Below are 18,775 nucleotides of genomic sequence, written 5' to 3'. Positions count from 1 at the left end.
TGTGTGAATACAACAAAATGTGCTGTTTATTTTAAAATGGCAGCAGATGATATGTTTCCTCTCCGATCGCCAGCAGACTCTCAGCGAGCTAACGTTCGAATTTTGGGCTGCGAGTGCTGATTGGTTGAAACTTCGGAGGACGTCACTTCCTAATAATGAAAATATCGGTTCGCAAGATGGCGCTGATGCACAGAGGAAACTAAACTTCATTCACCTGCAAGTGATTTAATGTCCGCTGCTCAGCTAAAAGCCCAGAATCAGGGAGTGTTCTAATCTAGCTTGGATAAGATGAGATAAAACTTTATTAATGTTGAAGAAGTTCTTGTGCCAGATCTTTCCCCAAAGTTGCAATAAGTTAAGTTTGAAAATATCAAGTTAGGACCATTGTTTAAATATATAACAATACAAGTAAGATAAGTTCCAAAAATATGGGAAGCTACACAATAGACTAAATCAGAAGAGAAAAATAAGTAGTAGACATTTTAAGATTTGCACATGATAATGAACGTAGTATTTCTCATGGTATAAATGATATGGTACATGTTAATAATGGAGGTAAAGATATTGTCCATGAAATAATAAAAGTAATATTGTACATATAGAGCACTATAATGAAAGATGCATCTTATACACACTATCTTTGGCCCTATATAATCTATAGTCTATAAATTGATATCTTAGCGTATATTACCCATTATTTTAGGGCCTATATGCACAACAGATTAGGACCTATATACACATTGTCTTGGGGACAATATACATATGATCTTGGGCCCTACATACACACTATTTTGGGGCTATGTACACATTAATTTGGGGCCTATATACAAACAATATTTTAAGGCCTATATACACTTTGTCTTGGGGCCAATACACACATTATCTTGGGGCCTTTCTACACATTAACTGAGGACCTAGTTCATATACACTATCTTAGGGCCTTTGTATACACTATGTTATGGCCTATATACATACTAGTTAAGGGCCTACGTTATCCTAGGTCCAATATCGTAGGGCCTATCTATCTATATGATAGTAAGGACCTATATACACACTATATTAGGGTCTATATGCACACAAATTTGGGGTCTAAATGCAAATTATATTTTTACCTATATACATAATACCTCAGGGCCTATATACACACTATCTTAGTGCCTATATACATACTACCTATATGCACTATCTTCAGGTATATATCATATATAGACACGACTTTAGGGCATAGATACCTTCATGCACCACGGAACTGTCTCCCATTAAAATCCTGCTTCAATGCCACGAGTGCCCATTCCTGCCCTTTCTCAGGTTTTGCTCATGCAGTAAATGTTCCATAAATATTGAATTACAGTAAAATACCTGGTCATGATCTCATTTTCTTTCTGAAGTCAGAGTCAAGCAGGCATGTCTTACTTGGCAGCCCACTGGGGAAGAAACTAGCACTCTTCGTGCATGGCACTGCAGCTAATATAACATCCTTCCACCGTTTTTTGTCAGTGAGGATCCAAGAAAGTGTCTGCGACAGCCTAGTGAGTGGCATATTGAGGCTGTGGAAAGGGCTTTGGTGAGGCTCGGGTGTTGTCAGTGTCGCCCTCTGAAAACAAATGACTTCAGTACGGGTGCCTCAGCTGTAAAACAGGCCTGCACTTTCAGGCAAGACCCTTGAGTAAAGCCTGTAGTTCGTTGTTGATTCAGCTTACTCCTCTCCCAGATGTTCACAATGGGATATTTCTCTATAGGTTGCATAAGAATATGTAGCACTTAAGCTTTATTACTAAGAAAATAAATTAAACTATATATATATATGAAAATCCGGCTAACGTCATTAGATCTTTTTAGAAACAGCCATGGCCTTTTGGTATTGGTTGGGGGTCTGAGTAACTGTTGTAGGTGTGAGTGCTCTGTTACTAAGTGAGCCTTACAAACCATAAATGACTCACTGTTTTAATAATAAGATCACTTCTGTTTCACCTAAAAGCTGCAATATTCTTTTGCGAAAGGCAAGTAAGTGTTACAGCTGCTCCCTTACTACAGGGAAAGAGTGAGTGTGTGCTTTGTCTGCAGACGTTTATGAATTAAAAAGAAAAAATGAGTCAGGAGGGAGGTAAACAAAGAGAGTAGACAGAAAGACAGCCACAGGTTTTAGCTCAGCTTGCTTTAATGGACAAATCCATCCCACAGTCATTTCATGCCACCCCCGACTCTCCTCGTGTCCGACACCTGGAGAGAAACCTATTATCACAGGTACAGGAAAAGGACTGAAGGGATTGAAATTCTAAACACAGTGGGTTTTGTGGCAATCTGAGAAATCAAGGCACAATAAAAAACTGACTGCGGACGTCAACACAGGCGAAGACACAGCCTTCTTCAGTATAACAGGAGCTACTCGCTGAAATATCTAATGATGTGATGCACTAATATCAGGGATTCACAAACGAACCCCTGTCCAGTCTGATCTCTGGTTCAACCATCCCTGTCCAGACAGTGTGACTGGCCAATAAAAAGATCATCTGCTTTCCTGCCAGATGAAAAGCATTAGCTCTAATCTGTGCACTCGCCTCAGCCGGGGCCCAAAATACACAGCCCTCCTTTTTTTAATATGGAAAAATGTGCATATGGTGCCATGCTCACGATTTATGATAATGAAATCATAACACAGTGTCTGTAATCAACCACAAAAGCAAACCGTGAGCCAGAAACAGCTCAGGAAATCAGATTAGAGCTTGTTTCATGAATCTCGGATTGATGAGTTGCCGCCTACATCATCACCACGTTTTCTTTATTTCAGTTACACATGGAGAACATCAACAACCAAGACTTACAGGATAATGATACTTGTTGTAAAGATAGGAAAGATGCAGTAGGCCAGGAAATGATACTAACCATTCCAACATGATTGAAACTGATATCATCATCAGTAACAATAAAACTCCAGTATACATCAATCAAAACATTAAATATTTATATAATAAACCATAACATTTCAACTGTATTTATATAGCACTTTTCAAGTCTTGTAGACCACTCAAAGTGCTTTAAAGTTAAAGTTTCACACACATACATATAGAGCTTCTAATTGAGCACTTTTTTGATCACACTTAGTGGAACACCTGCTCCTGAGCCACAGCAACCCCAATGATGATGTGCTCATACCCTTCCCTAAATCATATAATTCCAAACTTCATTCTTCATTTGCAGTGTTTAGTGAGTAGTTTGCAAAGGTTTACAAAGCGTACGGAGCTGCAACACAATCCCCTGAATGGTGGGTATGGTTGTCAATCAAAGATTAACTTGTGACCCCTCCAACCTACATCAGAACACTACCAACTAATAAATAAAATGACCATAATTAAGGGTACAACTAGTCCAGACCTAGTCCTGTGTAGTTATTAGCTACTAGAGCTGGACAATATTGCAGAGGTATTCTAACCTGACAGCCTTTCCCTGTTGTGAGGCTGGCTTGTGTCTGACTGCATCGCTAAATGGAGGAGCTCTCCTCCAGCGGCACATCTCTTTGAACCTGGCCGACAGCGGCACCGAGCCACAGACACACATTCAGCTCTCAGTGGGTTGCAGCTTGGTCATTATGCCCTACAGCCTGCACTTAAACACCCTGCTGTGCCATTTACTTCACAGCCAACGTCTCCTCCGTTTACTGATGTGCTGCTCCATGCCACACCGCCACACCGCCCCTCAGAGACTAAAACAAATTCTGTTATGCGCTACGACAGCAACGGCTGCTACTTAGAAATGTAAATAGAATAGGAAAGATAAAATGTAATTTACAACTCCCTACTTTGTTCCCTGGGCAGTGATAAGCTGTGCTCTGAATGAGTAATAATGATGAAGGGATTGTTCATAATTATTTATAAATACATGCATTTGCCTGAATGAGAAGACACTAGTAAACTACTATATCTGTAAGGTAAATACGTAGTACGTAGCTACTTAGCTTAGCATAAAGTCTGGAAACAAGGAAACCTTTCACCTTACGCACACAAAAAAGTGTAAAAACAATAAAGTGTTAATTATGTGTTTTAAAAAAATGCTTAGTTTTATATTTCTAATTCATCTCAGCATCAATATTTCCGTCAGTGTTTATTCTTATTTAACTTTATATTTGTTTTACTACTTTTCAGTTAGCAGGTGTATTTATTTTTTATTTTTTGTTTGGAGTTTCATAAAATATTTTCCATCCCTCATCTCTGTTATGTAATTTTCTCATCTGCAAATACCCATGACCATCTTAGTTTTATGACATGCGCCAAACGCAGACATCAAAATGCTGCATCCTCTTTCCAAAAATCGTATTATAGTCTTTTTCTATGTGAGCAGCGAGCAGAGCTGCCCTCACATGGCATGCACCACTCAGCTCTGCACCTTTGTTCTCTCTCCAGGTAGCAGAGAATGAAAAATTCCCTGGATGCCGAGTCAGGCTTTTGTGCTGCTGACATATGCTCATGCATGCCACAAATCTGACAGAGGAGAGAGAGTGAAAGAGAGAGAGAGAGAGAGAGAGAGAGAGAGAGAGAGAGAGAGAGAGAGAGAGAGAGAGAGAGAGAGAAAGTGAAGAGAGAGAAAGTGAAGAGAGAGAAAGTGAAGAGATTGAACGTAATGGCGTGATAACAAAAGAAAGATGACAAATAGTGAAGGGGAAAAGTGAAAGCTGGCGAGGGACTGAGCCAGGGCGGTAAGGGGCCAGAGGAGGTATGAATTCCAATAGCCTTTCGAGAATAGAGCATCCCACACACATATGTTCACGATCACTGCACCACACAATTAATAACAATAATAATGACTGCTGTGACAACTGGAAGATCGGGAGGCAGTGATTGATTGGATGGTAATTCTTTGGAATTATTTACTTTGGAGCAGCTGTTGGTAGCAAAAGCAGACAATTTCTAATTAATCCAGTTTGGTGTCAGTCGGCTGATAGAAGACGAAAAAGAAAAGAAGAGAAGTCACGGAAAGTTGAAAAAGCTGCGATAACACAGTCTCTGACCCGACGAGCTGAGTTCGGCCTCGGAGAAAGGTTAGAATGACCATCACTCAGAATGACAGACGATTTAGATAGCGTCGACATTATATGGTTCACTCACGATTAAAGTAGTTTATAGTTGTAAAGGGAATATGCAGAAGGAGAAAAAACCATGAGACAAACCATGAGACAAAATCTGAAAGCTTGCCTGGCGTGTTTCAACGGCATAAACAGCTCCTCAGACCAGGGACCGTACTTCAGCTGCAGCACATTTGTTTTAAACCTCGAGGCTTTTAAAATGAACTTTAGAATGAGATGCACGATGCAGTAAACCTGATCAAAAAGAAAAACAATGAAGCAGGGCACTGCATTCTCAGAGAAACGAAGTTGGACGGGATGCAGCGGGGGGGGGGGAAATACTTCAAAGTCTCCTGAAGCCAAATAAGGACTATGGATGTGTCCTTTTTTCATTACGTTGGCAAATACCTGAACACAGACCAAGGAATGATTGTTTCTGCGTGCTGCTAAGTAGAGAAGAAGAAACAGGTTCAGGTCAGAGGCTCAACACAGAGAGTTATCGGTTTGGGAGGAGGTGATGCCTGACTGCGTCTCGACACGTCACATGTCTGGGTGAACACGTACACACGGAGCAGAGAGTATGAAGATAGACGTGTTCCTGGCTTGGGCCTTATCTAATAAATGTTTTAAAACAAAGATCAAAAACACAAACTGATGAGTGTCATGCTGAAATGTTGTTTAAAAAAAGTTTTATATCAAAATGCATGTTTCAGCTTGTGTCCTCCTACCATCCAAAGGGTAATTAGAGGCTTTAAATTAACCATTGCTGTGGATCTGAGTGTGAATGGGTGTTGGCCCTGCAATACACTCCGCCGGATGAGATGTCATCTGGGGGCAGATGTGGTTTAGGGTTAACAACCAGAAGGTCAGTGTCCTAGGGCAAGATAGTGAACACCAACAGTGTGTGATATAAGAAGTGCAGCATACAGGTAGCGCTGTATGAATGTGTGTGTGAATGGGTGACTGTGGATTGTACAATAGGCTGTTTGAGTGTTGAGAAAACTATAGAAAAGTAAAACTATTGAACCCAATATGAGTATCCACAGCTATTGTTTATTGGAAAATCAAAAGCAGCAAGTCTCTAGCATGCTTTGATTGGCCCTCACACGTTCATTCATAAGATCCACATCTGCACATGTTAACACACACAGAGTTATAGTCATCATGGAGGTTCATTGTAAGAGGGACTCTCTCAAATGATATCAGATTATCTATAAATCTATAAAAGTTAATGGAGTAAAGCACAAATGTTGCATTAAGTTGTACTTCTGTGATGGCTACATCTGTGCATGCACTCACACCCTATCATACACACACAAACACACACACATTCGTCACAAAATACTGTTTGCACTCATTTCCTGCTTTCGTGCCTTCTCCATCTGTATCCCCCCTGGTCCATCTCATCTGTATCCCACCCTGGTCCATCCTATCTGTATCCCCCCCTGGTCCATCCCATCTGTATCCCCCCCTGGTCCATCCCATCTGTATCCCACCCTGGTCCATCCTATCCGTATCCCCCTGGTCCATCCCATCCATATCCCCCTGGTTCATCCATCCATATCCCCCTTGGTCCATCCTATCCGTATCCCCCTGATCCATCCCATCCGTATCCCCCTGGTCCATCCAATCCGTATCCCCCTTGTCCGTCCCATCTGTATCCCCCTGGTTCATCCCATCCGTATCCCCCTTAGTCCATCCCATCCGTATCCTCCCTGGTCCATCCCATTCGTATCCCCCTTGGTCCATCCCATTCGTATCCGCCTGGTCCATCCCATCCGTATCCATGGTCTATCCCATCAGTATCCCCCCTGGTTCATCCCATCCGTATCCCCCTGCTCCATTCCATCCGTATCCCCCTTGTCCATCCCATCCATATCCCCCTGGTCCATGACACCCACAGTATCTATTATTGTGTGGAGAACAGCAGGTACCGTTTGATATCACGTCTTCTCTGGTGTCCGCTCTGCCTTAACCTGTAGTTCAGAGCTGATTGAGACGTGCACAGGGTCAGTAAGGGGAAAAGAGCACCGATGTGTGTGTTGGACAGATGGGTCCAGGGACCGGATGCAGAAGAGCCTGGGAGAGAGGCTGACTCTGAAACAGGGCGGGGCTGGAGTTTGAGGCGGGCCGGAGGGGGAAGGAGGCCAGTGTTGCCATGGCAGCTGCGGTAGCGACAGAAAGTTGATGGTGTAGAAGAGTCGAGGCCAGAGGTTTGGTCAGGTCTTGTTTCTTCTGCAGAGCCAGTCGAATCTGAGGAGGAAATGGACAAACAAGCTGCAGTCGCGAATTTGAAAGTGAACAGTAGGATTCCAGAGAAGGACAAGAAGATAAAGTCTCAGCAGCTACTTCACGAATAGAGTACAAGCTGTCCCACTTATAAACATCTTAATCTGAGTTTTTCTGACGAAGAACTAAAACATTTCAGACGGGAGATTCTTCAACCCCTATCACAACTCTGACATTGGCAGTAGGGAGTTGAGCTTCCTGGAAAAGGCTCTGGGGAATCGGCTCTTGTACACAAACACTGATGAGGAGGGAAAATAAATCGAGCAGCAGCAGCGAACTCACCGCCTGGAAACCCTGGTGTCGCTGGACGGGAGTGTAGGGGCTGAACTTGGGCTTGGCCGGTTTACCTGCAGCTCTATCCTTGTGCCTCCTGCTGCTGATGTGCTGGAGAGGGGGGGGGGGGGGGGGGGGGCGGGGCGCAGAGTCAGAGAAAACGCTGCAATAAATAAACCCAGGGACGCAGGCAGCAGCACGGAAACGGAACAACGCAGAGAAAGACAGCGAAGGTCACTTTTGTTTAGAAATTTGAATAATCAGCGAAGAGGAAAATTAAAGGAAGCCTAATCAAAGTTCCTATGTAGACGATTCAGGCAGAATGTGGACAATTTGTTGGCGCTGACTTTGAGGTGGAAAATATTCATGGGAGTTGGGTCCGGAAATTTGAAAAGCACAAGCAGATGGCTTCAGCCAGCGCGGCACACAATCAGCGGTGAACGGCTAAATATTCATGAGCACCTGGCCAAAGATAACGTTTAAACAGTCAGATATGAGGACCAACACTTTGCATTCATATCGCCAACAGATGCTAATGCTATCATCACATTCAGACTAAGCTGGGTATCTTTGCGCTCTATGATGAGGAATCTGTGGGTTTCACTTTTCGGGGAGGCGTGACAGGTGTGAGAGGTTCACACTGTGATTTGGAATAAATATGCATGGTCCTGCCGGTGGATCTGCTCATGCATTTGACTGTCTCGACTCTGTGAATGGTTAGTCAGTGTGACAGTTTACCTTTTCATAGCTTCACATGCACAAGAGGCACCAACCAGTGAGTGTGATGGGCCAGTTTCTTTTGGCACCTGCCCAGTGTTCAGCCAACATCTAAAGTTGGTGAGCTAATCGTGTTCTTTGTTGCATTAACCATATAGACTGTATATGAACGTGGATGATGTGTCTTCAGCCACGATTGAAGGATGGAGCCCCGATATCGAAGACCTGTCATGTATGCGCTGGACCAATCGTGAGACAGTCACAGGCTAAGTATCGTGACGTTAAAAAAATTATCGACATCCACCATTGCCTTTTTTTATCTAGTCCATGTCCCATCTGCTAACGTGAATGAGGCAGGGTTGGCATATTGCAGCCAGCCACTGAGGAACAATCTAGATGATTTGTTTCCACTTCCTTCGAGCAGTCATGTCATCCATCTTTATGTACAGTAAATGATTATGCACAGAGACTAGGAGGAAAAAAGATCAGACGAGAACTTAACTAGAAGAAGAAGAATGTTATCTGTCTCTACCTCTACGAAAACAATCTGCATCAAATACGTTTTTCATCAAGACAAAACAAGAAAGATTAAAGACATTTACTCAAACGTGTAGCCCGTCCATCATTCCATAATGGGCATAGAAATCATAAAGCAGACGGTCTTCAATCACAGCTAAATTAAATATCAAAGGCTTTCCGGCTGAGGGGGGATATTAAACCTGCCTGTTTTTATAGCTAATGGTAAATGTAGGAGAGTGGATCTGTGCACACACAGAGGAATGTTCACATAAGCATCCAAGATTACAGCTTGTAACTTAGGTTTGTACCAAACATCAACAGACCATCTTTTCTCATGAATAAGTTACATTGTGTGCAAGTAAAAAAAAAGTAAAAAGACTGAAAAGAATGTTCATGCAAAGGCTTTCTGAAGAGCAACTGTTATATTCAGGCATATTCACATCTGTTCCAATGCTGAATTATCTCAACTGCATGTCGGACTTTAGAACGTTCCTTTCACATAATATTCAAAGCTGAGGACTCACTGACTTAACTTAGTATTGTTGTATTCTACAACTACAGTAAGAAATGTTCATCTCTGTGTGAATCACTGTGACAAGTAACCGACCTAAGCTCAGTTTTTCACTTGGCATTTTCATCAATGAACCTGTTTGAGCTGAGTCTCGGAGTTGACATGCACACCGCAGATCTCACAGTGGAAAGTTTTGTTCTGGAGTCCGGTCGACGACTCCGGCGGCGGGGCCCACTTGGCTTTCACCCCCGTCCTGGGAAAGGACTTGATGGCTCCATAGCCACTTCGAGCCTCGAGCATGGTCTTGTGCTTAGTGCCTGCGGGAGATACAAAGTGGTTTCAGCATCAGGATCAAAGACTGTGTGTGCAGGGTAAACCTGACAACTGCAATGAGCGTCTCACCGCAGTTGTGGGCCAGCAGCTGCGAGGCGGAGTTGACAGCCACCTTGCAGAGGGAGCAGTAGAGGAGACGAATAGCTTTCTCTTCTTCCGTCTCCTCCTCTGGGGCCACCTCCGCATCCCCAACTCCCTGATCCACAACTCCCTGCGCCTCTTTCTCTACCGTCCTCGGGCTGGGTGACAGCGAGGATTCAGACGGCGGTTTCACAGTTTCAGGGGAGCCGCTGCTCGTTGATACAGCCTTGGAAGCCGGGTTTGGGGCTGGAGGTTCTGAAGGGTACATTGAGAAGTGTGAGAAGCAAACAGAAGGAGCCAGGGAGAGGGAGTGCGGACAAATATTTTTGTATTTGTAGTTTGTATTTCCTCAGAGACAGAGATAAAAACTCACCGGGCCACAAGTGATTAGAAGATCTATCAACTCCTCTAAACCCACTGATAATCAATGATTTCCCGTAGGATCTGTCTTCCAGCAATCAAACGCACAGTTTTGTGTAGAAATGCTTTGGCTCTATTATTTATTTTCTAAGCGGTTCCCTGGAGGAGCCTGTGCTGATTTAAGGATTCAGGCTTTGCTAATAACAATGATTAGCTCTGCCTGGCTGAGTAAGTGTCTGTGTGTTCCCATTGATTCATCACTCTGAGAGGCCGAGCAGGCTGTTTGCTGAAGTAACCCTCAGAGGCCTCCCCTGCCGTCTCCTCCACTTGCCCTGAACTAACTCCCAACTGCAAATGATCCCTCGTTCTTTCCCTCACAAAAACAAACTCTCATATCAGCGGTGTCACATGCAATTCTTCCTATCTTCTTTTTTTTTTTTTTTTCCGCTCTCGAGCTTGCAGCCAAATGTATTATTTCCATTCCTTAACACCCCCACACATGCAAAAGTAGCATATCAGCTCTGGCGCATGTATACGCACTCATGCTGGCGCTTTCATATTTATGCTGACATATTTCCAGGCGCGCACACACACACACACACACACTGCACAGCTTCCCACAGATCATGCATTCAAAGCATTTGCAGTGTGTTTTTGATCACAGGAGGCTACTGAATGAGGAAGGTAAATGTAGATCTGAAGAAGGAGCTGAGGATAATGCTCAACCTTTAATCTCATCACTGCGAAACCCCAAGCAGCGGGGGGGGGGGCTATCACATCAAAGAGTTAAAAGTCATGAGTGGGAAAGGGAGATTTGAGCTTTGCATTCAAATATCTGTCGTTGTCACATATTTAACATCTGCATACACACACACTCGTGCAGTTTGTGTGTGTGTGTGTGTGCCTGCAGAGACACACACCTCCCGATGTCGTGTCGGAGCTGGAATGCTGCGAGCAGGGCGACGGGAGGATTTGCGATGCGGTTTCCTTGGCGACTGGTTCAGAGGTCCTGATCTTTAAATCTGGGGCGTCAAGAGCTTTCAGCCTTTTGGCGTGTTTGGTGCCGCTGTAATGGGAGGACGCCTGCACCTGTGCACAACAGCAAGCAAGAGGGAATGAACTATCTGCCAACACACAATTATTTACTCATGTATACTTGATGTTTTTTATGCACAAACTTACACGGAGCAACAAGTAAATACAGGTTTATAATGTTCCTGATGAAAGTGCAGGGGATGCTGTGTTTCATGTACTTCTCCTGATAACGATGTCTGTGTACCACTGTCCCAGACTTTCTTGTTTAAAATCGATTATGAATCGTTTTGCATTTCACACAATCGAAAAAATAACACTATGCAAAGGTCAAACATTAGAGGTGTGAACATTTCACCCAGTGAGTGAATAAACCAGGCAGCTCTAAAACCTCAGAACCAGCATGACAGGACAGGCCTCCTCAGCTCTCATGCCAAAGGGTGTGTGTGAGAAATGTGATTAGCACAGACAGAAAAACAATTCAAAGTGTTTCTTTAGTGCACGACACCGCCCACCTCAGAGTTGAACTTCAGTCGACAGACTCCACAGGAGCTGGTCTTCCTCTTCAGGTGCGAGGTGAGCCCGAAGCCGGGGCCCATCAGAGCTTTATGTACGTGATCCATCTGCAACGAAGGAGAATCGGGACGTCACAGACTGGATCAGGATTGTGAAAGACAACAATGACTAGTGAAAGTGATCACCTGCGTTATAAATTACAAACTGTTTGCAACAATGTGTTCAGAGAAGCACCACAACATTTCTCAGTGGAATGAGGGAGTAGTTCTGGCAGCCAGTCAGACATGAAAACAACAACAAACACACAGCTGGTGCGATACATGTATACACATGTGCACAGACACACAGCCACCTTTCAACATTCAATAAGTGGTGCTTCAGTGTGGGGGCTCCAGGCAAATGGGACCTGGGGGCCCTAGATCAAACCAAACCGACCAAACCCCCAAAACTATTATTTTAGAATATCAATTATAAACTAAATATATTCTATGCATATACATAAATAAAACTAGTGAAGTGACGTTTAAGTGCGACTCCACCATTCCAGGTAAATCCTACACACACATTAAGTTGCTCTAGTCTTCAACCAACCCTCTAAAATTATGAAGCTGAGAGTTAGTGGCATGGGACCTCATTAGGGTGTTTCCAACTATGGATTCATAGCAGTCTTCTGTAAATATCTGATCCCACAATTTAAGGGGGTTGTCAAAACATTGTCATTGCTGTGGACTAATCTAATCAGCCGTTCCTGAGGCCCCCCTCTAAGCACGGGGTCCCGGCCAATTGCCTTTGCATATAATGTTGCAGCACTCAAAGGCAGCAGAAAACCCCATAAAAGGTACAAAATAACACTCCATTGGTCAGAACCATTTTGTTGTAGTGCAAGCGTTGAGGAGCCTGATGCTCCAAAACCAAAATCATTGTTTTTAACTTGCAAAATACAGATTTTCATGGACAGCAGGGAAGTAAATGATGTTACATATGTTATTTGAAAATGTCTAAAACTGTCCTGATCGGAGTTTCTGCATTTAAAAAACATCATGATTGGAATCCAGTCAGACCACAGCGAAGCAAACTTGACCACATCCTCTGCTCTCCATAGTGGACGAAACACTAACTTTTAACGGCCATCTTTAAAGTCTGCGGGGGGTGTCGTTATGGGTCAACTATTTGTGACTGAGCTGAAGATAAATTCTTGGCTTTTAAAAGTAAAACATGTAACAGAATCTCTCTCGCTCTTCCTCTCTCGGTGTGTGTGCGTGTGTGTGCATGTGTGTGTGTGTGTGTGTGTCTGTGTGTGTGTGCAGTACACACGCTTGCTCATTTTCTCTGATCATCACTCCAGCTGCTCTGGAATGATTCTCAGCAGTCATTGGTCTCTTATCTCCGTCTGCTTCCTTGCAGCTATTTGTGTATATAACAAACAAATGCGACAAAAAACAAGTTTCGAGTGAAACGTGTAGAATACAAATTATGAAATAATAAAAAAGAATAATAAAATAACATTTGTAGCAACCATGAACTGTTTTAAGTAAAAGCCACTCATCTCAGTCCCTTCCTCCCTCATCACCCCGAGGCTCCTTTATCACCATCTGACCTTCCATCACACATTCCTGACTTCACACTCTCCATCTGCTCCCCTCTAAACCCTGTGCCGCTCCCTCTGTCTCTGTGTGATCAAAGTCATCCCCCTGCCTCCCTGTAGGCTCACCCTCCTACCCCCCACTCCCACTCCACACTCTGGGATGGAGCAGCACCTGTGGCAAAGTCATTTTGGCCCTTTTTGTTTTTTACACAGGCCATTCTGTCTTTCCTCTCCAGGCATATCACCTGTAAAAACAAACCCACCTCTATCGATGTGCTTTCTGCTTATTGTCACATTAAAGCTATCAAGCTCCTTTCCTGTGGAATCATCTCCCAGTTAGAGTTCAGGAGGCAGACACTCTCTCTGCGTTTATGCTGTTATGCTGCTATAGGCCTAGATTATCTGGGGCCACATGACACATGGAGCTTCTCTTTCATCCTATACCTCTTTAACAAATTAATGTCTCATGAATGTTACAGACTTGACTTCTTCCCCGGAGTCCTTGTGTTTTATCGTTTGCAGATCCGGGATTTCTGTTGTGGCCATATTGTGGATCGTGATGGTGGCTCGTAGATTGTCGTCGTGGATCATAGATCATGGCAGTGGATCGCCAATTAGAGATTGTGATAGTGGATCGTGATATTGGTGGCAGCTGATCGTGGACTATGATACAACAAGATTGCTTTAAAAAGTATATATCTAATCCATTTATCCATCAGTCTAAGGGATCATTTGTGCCAAATTCAAAAGGATTCTCCAAAGGTGTATTGAAGAGAAAGCGTTCATGAGGTAAACAACCTCTGGCTATTGACCACCAATTTCTAATCAGCTCATTATCGAGTCCAACTAAACAAATTTGAAAAACTTCTCTAGAGGCGTTCTCGAGACATCATGTTCACTATAATCATATAGGAGGACAACGTGAAAACATAAAGGCTCCAGCCACTGGTTGTGGCCGGCATGGAGTCATAAGAAAAGCAGTGGATTGAGTGTATGTGTATGATACAGTAAATGAAGGCGTGGCCTCTACCACACTCCTCCATTTGAAATGGGCTCGTTCCCTCTACAAACCTCCTCACACGTAGCCTGTCAGACACTCTGCTCCGTGCAGAGGGTTATGACTGAAACATATGGCAGAGTGAAGTAAAACAGACTTTTTCCTGGAGCACAGTCAAGAGCTCCAACAGTAATAATGATGAATGTTCCTGGATTTACACTATGTACCAGCGTAACAGTTACGCGTGACTGGATGACGACAAGCCTCTAAAAATGGGTCGGTTGTGATGAATGAGCTGCTGCTTTTGGTTCTTTGTCATTTAAATTTGTGTTCTCCCTGAAACAGACACGTTTTATGTTTCCATTTTCAGGCAAAGAAAAACACACAAACACGCAAGCACGCACTGTGAAACTAAAAGCGCTAACAACCACAGACATGCACACAACGCTGTAACTATGACAACCCACATGTGGGCACCAAACAAACTATTGTGCAGCACTTCAAAGAAGCCAACAGTGCATCTGCATTTACAGGAGGATTCAGGCTTACACACAAACATACACACACACACACACACACACACACACGCACACACACACGCACACACACACACGCACACACTACATGTTCCAGAAAGAAAGAGGTCAGCTGTGTGACAACTAACTGAGCAGTCAAAAGTTAATTTAGGTTCGTTGATATTTACGTTCATATTTAATGCATAATAACTCAGGTTTCTACAGAAGGGCCCCTCAGAAGAAAAAGAGAGAGAGGAGGAAGACTTGTTATGCTCCTGTGCAGGTGGCAGTCACTGCTCTGAGACAACATGTTGTCTGCTTGTCTGTCCATCCGTCACATTATTGTCATTAACATGATGTCTTCAGAATGCCTTCAAGGACTTTCTTCAAATTTGGTCAGATTTGTTCAGGTGAACTAAAAAATGACCTGATTTGAATTTTGGTGTTTAAAGGCCAAAGGTCAAAGGTCAAGGTTACTGTGTCACCATATGTTGTCTTTAGTATGCCTGGAGCGAATAAATTCAAATTCCACGGACACATGGGTTAACTGATTCGATTTGTGGGGTCAAAGGTCAAAGTCACAGTGGCCTCACACAACATGGCCTTGGCCTCTGTGACACGACAACAAGTCTGCCTTTAGGGAATTTCTACAAATGTTGACCAGTTGTCCTCAAATAAAATAGATGCATCTAGACTCTGGTTGGTGGAGGCACACAACTGTGATGAATCTACGTGCTACAATCCAGTTAGAGGAGCGAGGGGCTCCTATGTGAGCGGCCACAGCGACACGTCCTTGGTAGTAGTTATAAATAGGTGAGAGGGGATGTGACTCAACAGTGTGGTGTGAGAACAACACTCTGTGCTAAGTTAAAAGTGAGGGAGCTTCTCTGACTGGAGTGTGAATTGCATCCACCAGGAGGAAGTGAAAAGTGAAAGTTTGTTATTGTTTATTATTGTTATTGTCTATTTGTGGTGTCAGGCAGAGCGGAGGGCCAGGAACTAAAGGCTTCAAAAGCAAAGTGGAAACTACACAGAGAGAGAGAGACAGAGAGGGAGAGAGAGAGAGAGAGAGAGAGAGAGAGAGAGAGAGAGAGGGAGGGCAGATGTGGAGAAGTTGGGGAGGACGCTGAGACACCGACCGATGTCTGATGTCTACTCGGGCTTGACAAAAAGAAAGAGGAAAAACGCACACAAAAAATACATTTACTACACTAACAACTTTTTAGACCAACAACATGGTCAATATGTACACACACGCTCCCTCCTTCAAACCCTCAATTTGTCTCTGTGTATCTCTTCTAAGAGCACATCAGAGATTAGGGACAGCTCAAAAGCAAAGTAAAGGGAGGATCAAAAAAGAAAATTGTCATTTTTTGCTTCAGAGTGAGTCTTCAGCCAGACTCAGTGATGGTCTTATTAATGGTTTTCAGCCTTTTCATGTCTGCGGCAAACAAACGCATAATGTCTTCTTGGCTGTGTGAGCTCAAAACAAATACACACAGTGGGTAAGAGACTTGCTCCCAGTGATGCCGGCGAGTGCATCTCACTGTAGCTACATGATATACACTCCATCGATTTATGTCATTCCACATTTGATCACAATAGCAGTACATTAAGACGAAAAGCACGACTCCTCTGTGAACCAGACGTCAGCCATCAGCCTCTCCTGACACGTCAGCTCTCCTCGGGGCTTGCACTAGGCCGGCTCTGGCTCTGGCTCTGGCTCTCTCCACCTTCACCCTTCACAAACACAGCGGCAGACTGCTCTATGAAAAGCTCTGTGTGAGGAATACCAAGGAATCAGATCCACCCCCCAGGATGTGAGGAAATGTCACAGCTCTCTGCCTCAGTAGGGGTATATTTGGAAAGATGTAGGCAGTGGGCTCATACATCTGTGTTTTAGAAATTTAAAATTAAACAGCTGCGAGCAGGCAGAGTCGTTCACGAGCAAAATTAGGTTTTGGGGTTTTGTCCTGAGATCGTGGTTGCCATGACAACCGGAGTGACTGACAGTACTCACGTCAAGGAATCCAGGCAGCAGGTGGAAGGGGAGGAGGGGCTTCGGGTCGGGGGGCGGCTGGGTCCTGCACAGCGTGGGACGGGCCAGCGGCGGCGAGACGCTGTGACACACATTACCTGAGAGACAGCCCAGCAGGGAGGAGACAGATAAAAAGACACATGGAGGATTATCTCAGGAGGGATGAGGTCATTCTTCAGGACACGGGGTGTTTACCCAACTTGGACAGAAATGTATTGAGTCCACTAAGTTCTAAAATGACTAAAAGCCCAACTCATTAGAGTTGCAACCCATTATTACTTTCAGTATCGATTCATCCTTTCATCCATTAAAATTAAAAAATTGTAAATAATATGAATTAACAAACTGAATATAACCCAAAGACATTATGTATATTTAAATAATTCATTTAAAACATCAGATACTGTTCAATTATACCATTACATGTTTTGCTACTTTTGCTTAAAAAAAGACCCTACTGATTGACACACACACACACCCACACACACACACATATGCACACACACACAAACAATTCACTGTCGTACAAAACTCACTTATAATATCCAAATTAAACACAGAACATCTCCTGCACACACAGTTTCAAACCTTCACCCAAACATGTAAATGATCGAACGTGGTCATTAAAGTGAAAGTGCTGTGTGATGAGTGTCTTCTTGTCTGTTGAGTGCTGGTTGTTACTGAAGCTTTATGTCTAGTTTGCATGTTTCTCTGATCCAGGACCAGCTCACATGTGTAATCAGCATCACAGCAACACACCCATCCGCTCTGACACTGTCTCATTACCTTTAACGAGCTGTGTGCGTGCGTGTGAGTGTGAGTGTGTGTGTGTGTGTGTGTGTGTGTGCGTGTGTGTGTGTGTGTGTGTATGTGTGTGTGTGTGTGTGTGTGTGGGCGTGTGTGTGTGTTTGTTGTGCTGTGTTTCCTACATATGCAGGAATTTAGACCTCAAATCAAACAATAGCTGCTCAATTTTAAAAGGAATAATAAAACTGTGATTTGTGACTTAAATCCTAATCATCAAAAAGTAATCATATTATCATTTATAATAAAATATAGGGTATTCAATTCCACTTTGCTTAGTGATTCTTTCTTCTGTTGTATTCTCTATCATCGTTATTAAATAATTCACCCAGTTGTTTTCCATTAAAACGAACATGTGGACCATAATTTTGATTTGTATATTCTAAGAGCTGCAGCAGATAAGTAAACCGCCCAATCACTTTCTCTCTCTGTTCCACTGTGCAGGTGACTGACTTCACAAAGCTTACATCGGTTTTAACACCGCAACAAGTGACTGCGTAAAACAAATACACACGCACTCATTCATACACACGCACGCACACACTCCTGTAAAGATTAAAGCCATAATGCATCGCTTACGTACCGAAAAACATGTCGCCACCGAGGTGTACTCCGGTCGTTCAGTGTTTGATAAAAGTGTGTGTCATGTTCCAGGCGGAGATGAGGCTGCGCGTCTTCTCCTCCACACTCCGTCTCTTCCCTCCTGCAGCGCCGGTGCTGCTCCTTCCCATCTGGATCCACTCCCCCTCCTCCTCTTCCTCCTCCTCCTCCTCCTCCTCCTCCTCCTCATCTCTTCACGACTCGTGCACCAGTCTGCCCCTGCATCGCACATCTCCCAGAAATCTGTTTTTAATTCAGCAAAATAGAAGGAAATTAACTTAATGAGTGTGTGTGCAGCAGCCGCCCCTGATGAGTGCAACCCCCGGTGCCATCACAAACACTGCACTAAGAAGCCCTTTCAGGTTTAATACAGATGTGAGCAGTGTGTAACTCGATATAAATGAAACACCACACAACAGAAACCAGGGTATCTCATTTTTATTGCAACTAACTAATCCTGCACCTGTGAGGGGTTGGGGGGGATCCTTCCTCTGCTTGTCACAGGGGGGATTTCTTCATGTCTTCAGGCTTTGCTGTCTTTTTTTTTTC

At 43.7% G+C, this 18,775-nt stretch overlaps 1 protein-coding gene across 1 annotated transcript; it reads right to left on the bottom strand.

The window, feature by feature from the left end:
- Nucleotides 1–6,822: 6,822 nt before the first annotated feature.
- On the bottom strand, nucleotides 6,823–18,330 carry LOC128461770 (zinc finger protein 385D). Its single transcript, XM_053446873.1, has 8 exons — nucleotides 18,210–18,330; nucleotides 16,805–16,920; nucleotides 11,687–11,794; nucleotides 11,060–11,228; nucleotides 9,768–10,034; nucleotides 9,501–9,682; nucleotides 7,628–7,729; nucleotides 6,823–7,309 (listed from the first exon to the last, which is right to left on the bottom strand). The coding sequence occupies exons 1-8, from the start codon at nucleotides 18,217–18,219 to the stop codon at nucleotides 7,067–7,069; spliced, it is 1,197 nt and encodes a 398-aa protein (XP_053302848.1). The 5' UTR covers nucleotides 18,220–18,330; the 3' UTR covers nucleotides 6,823–7,066.
- Between the last annotated feature and the right edge of the window lie 445 nt (nucleotides 18,331–18,775).

The sequence above is a fragment of the Pleuronectes platessa genome, chromosome 18, assembly GCF_947347685.1.
Source record: "Pleuronectes platessa chromosome 18, fPlePla1.1, whole genome shotgun sequence".
In the NCBI taxonomy this organism is placed as follows: Eukaryota; Metazoa; Chordata; class Actinopteri; order Pleuronectiformes; family Pleuronectidae; genus Pleuronectes; species Pleuronectes platessa.
Note: the sequence above shows the minus strand (reverse complement) of the source record. Positions and strands in the feature narration are given on the sequence as shown.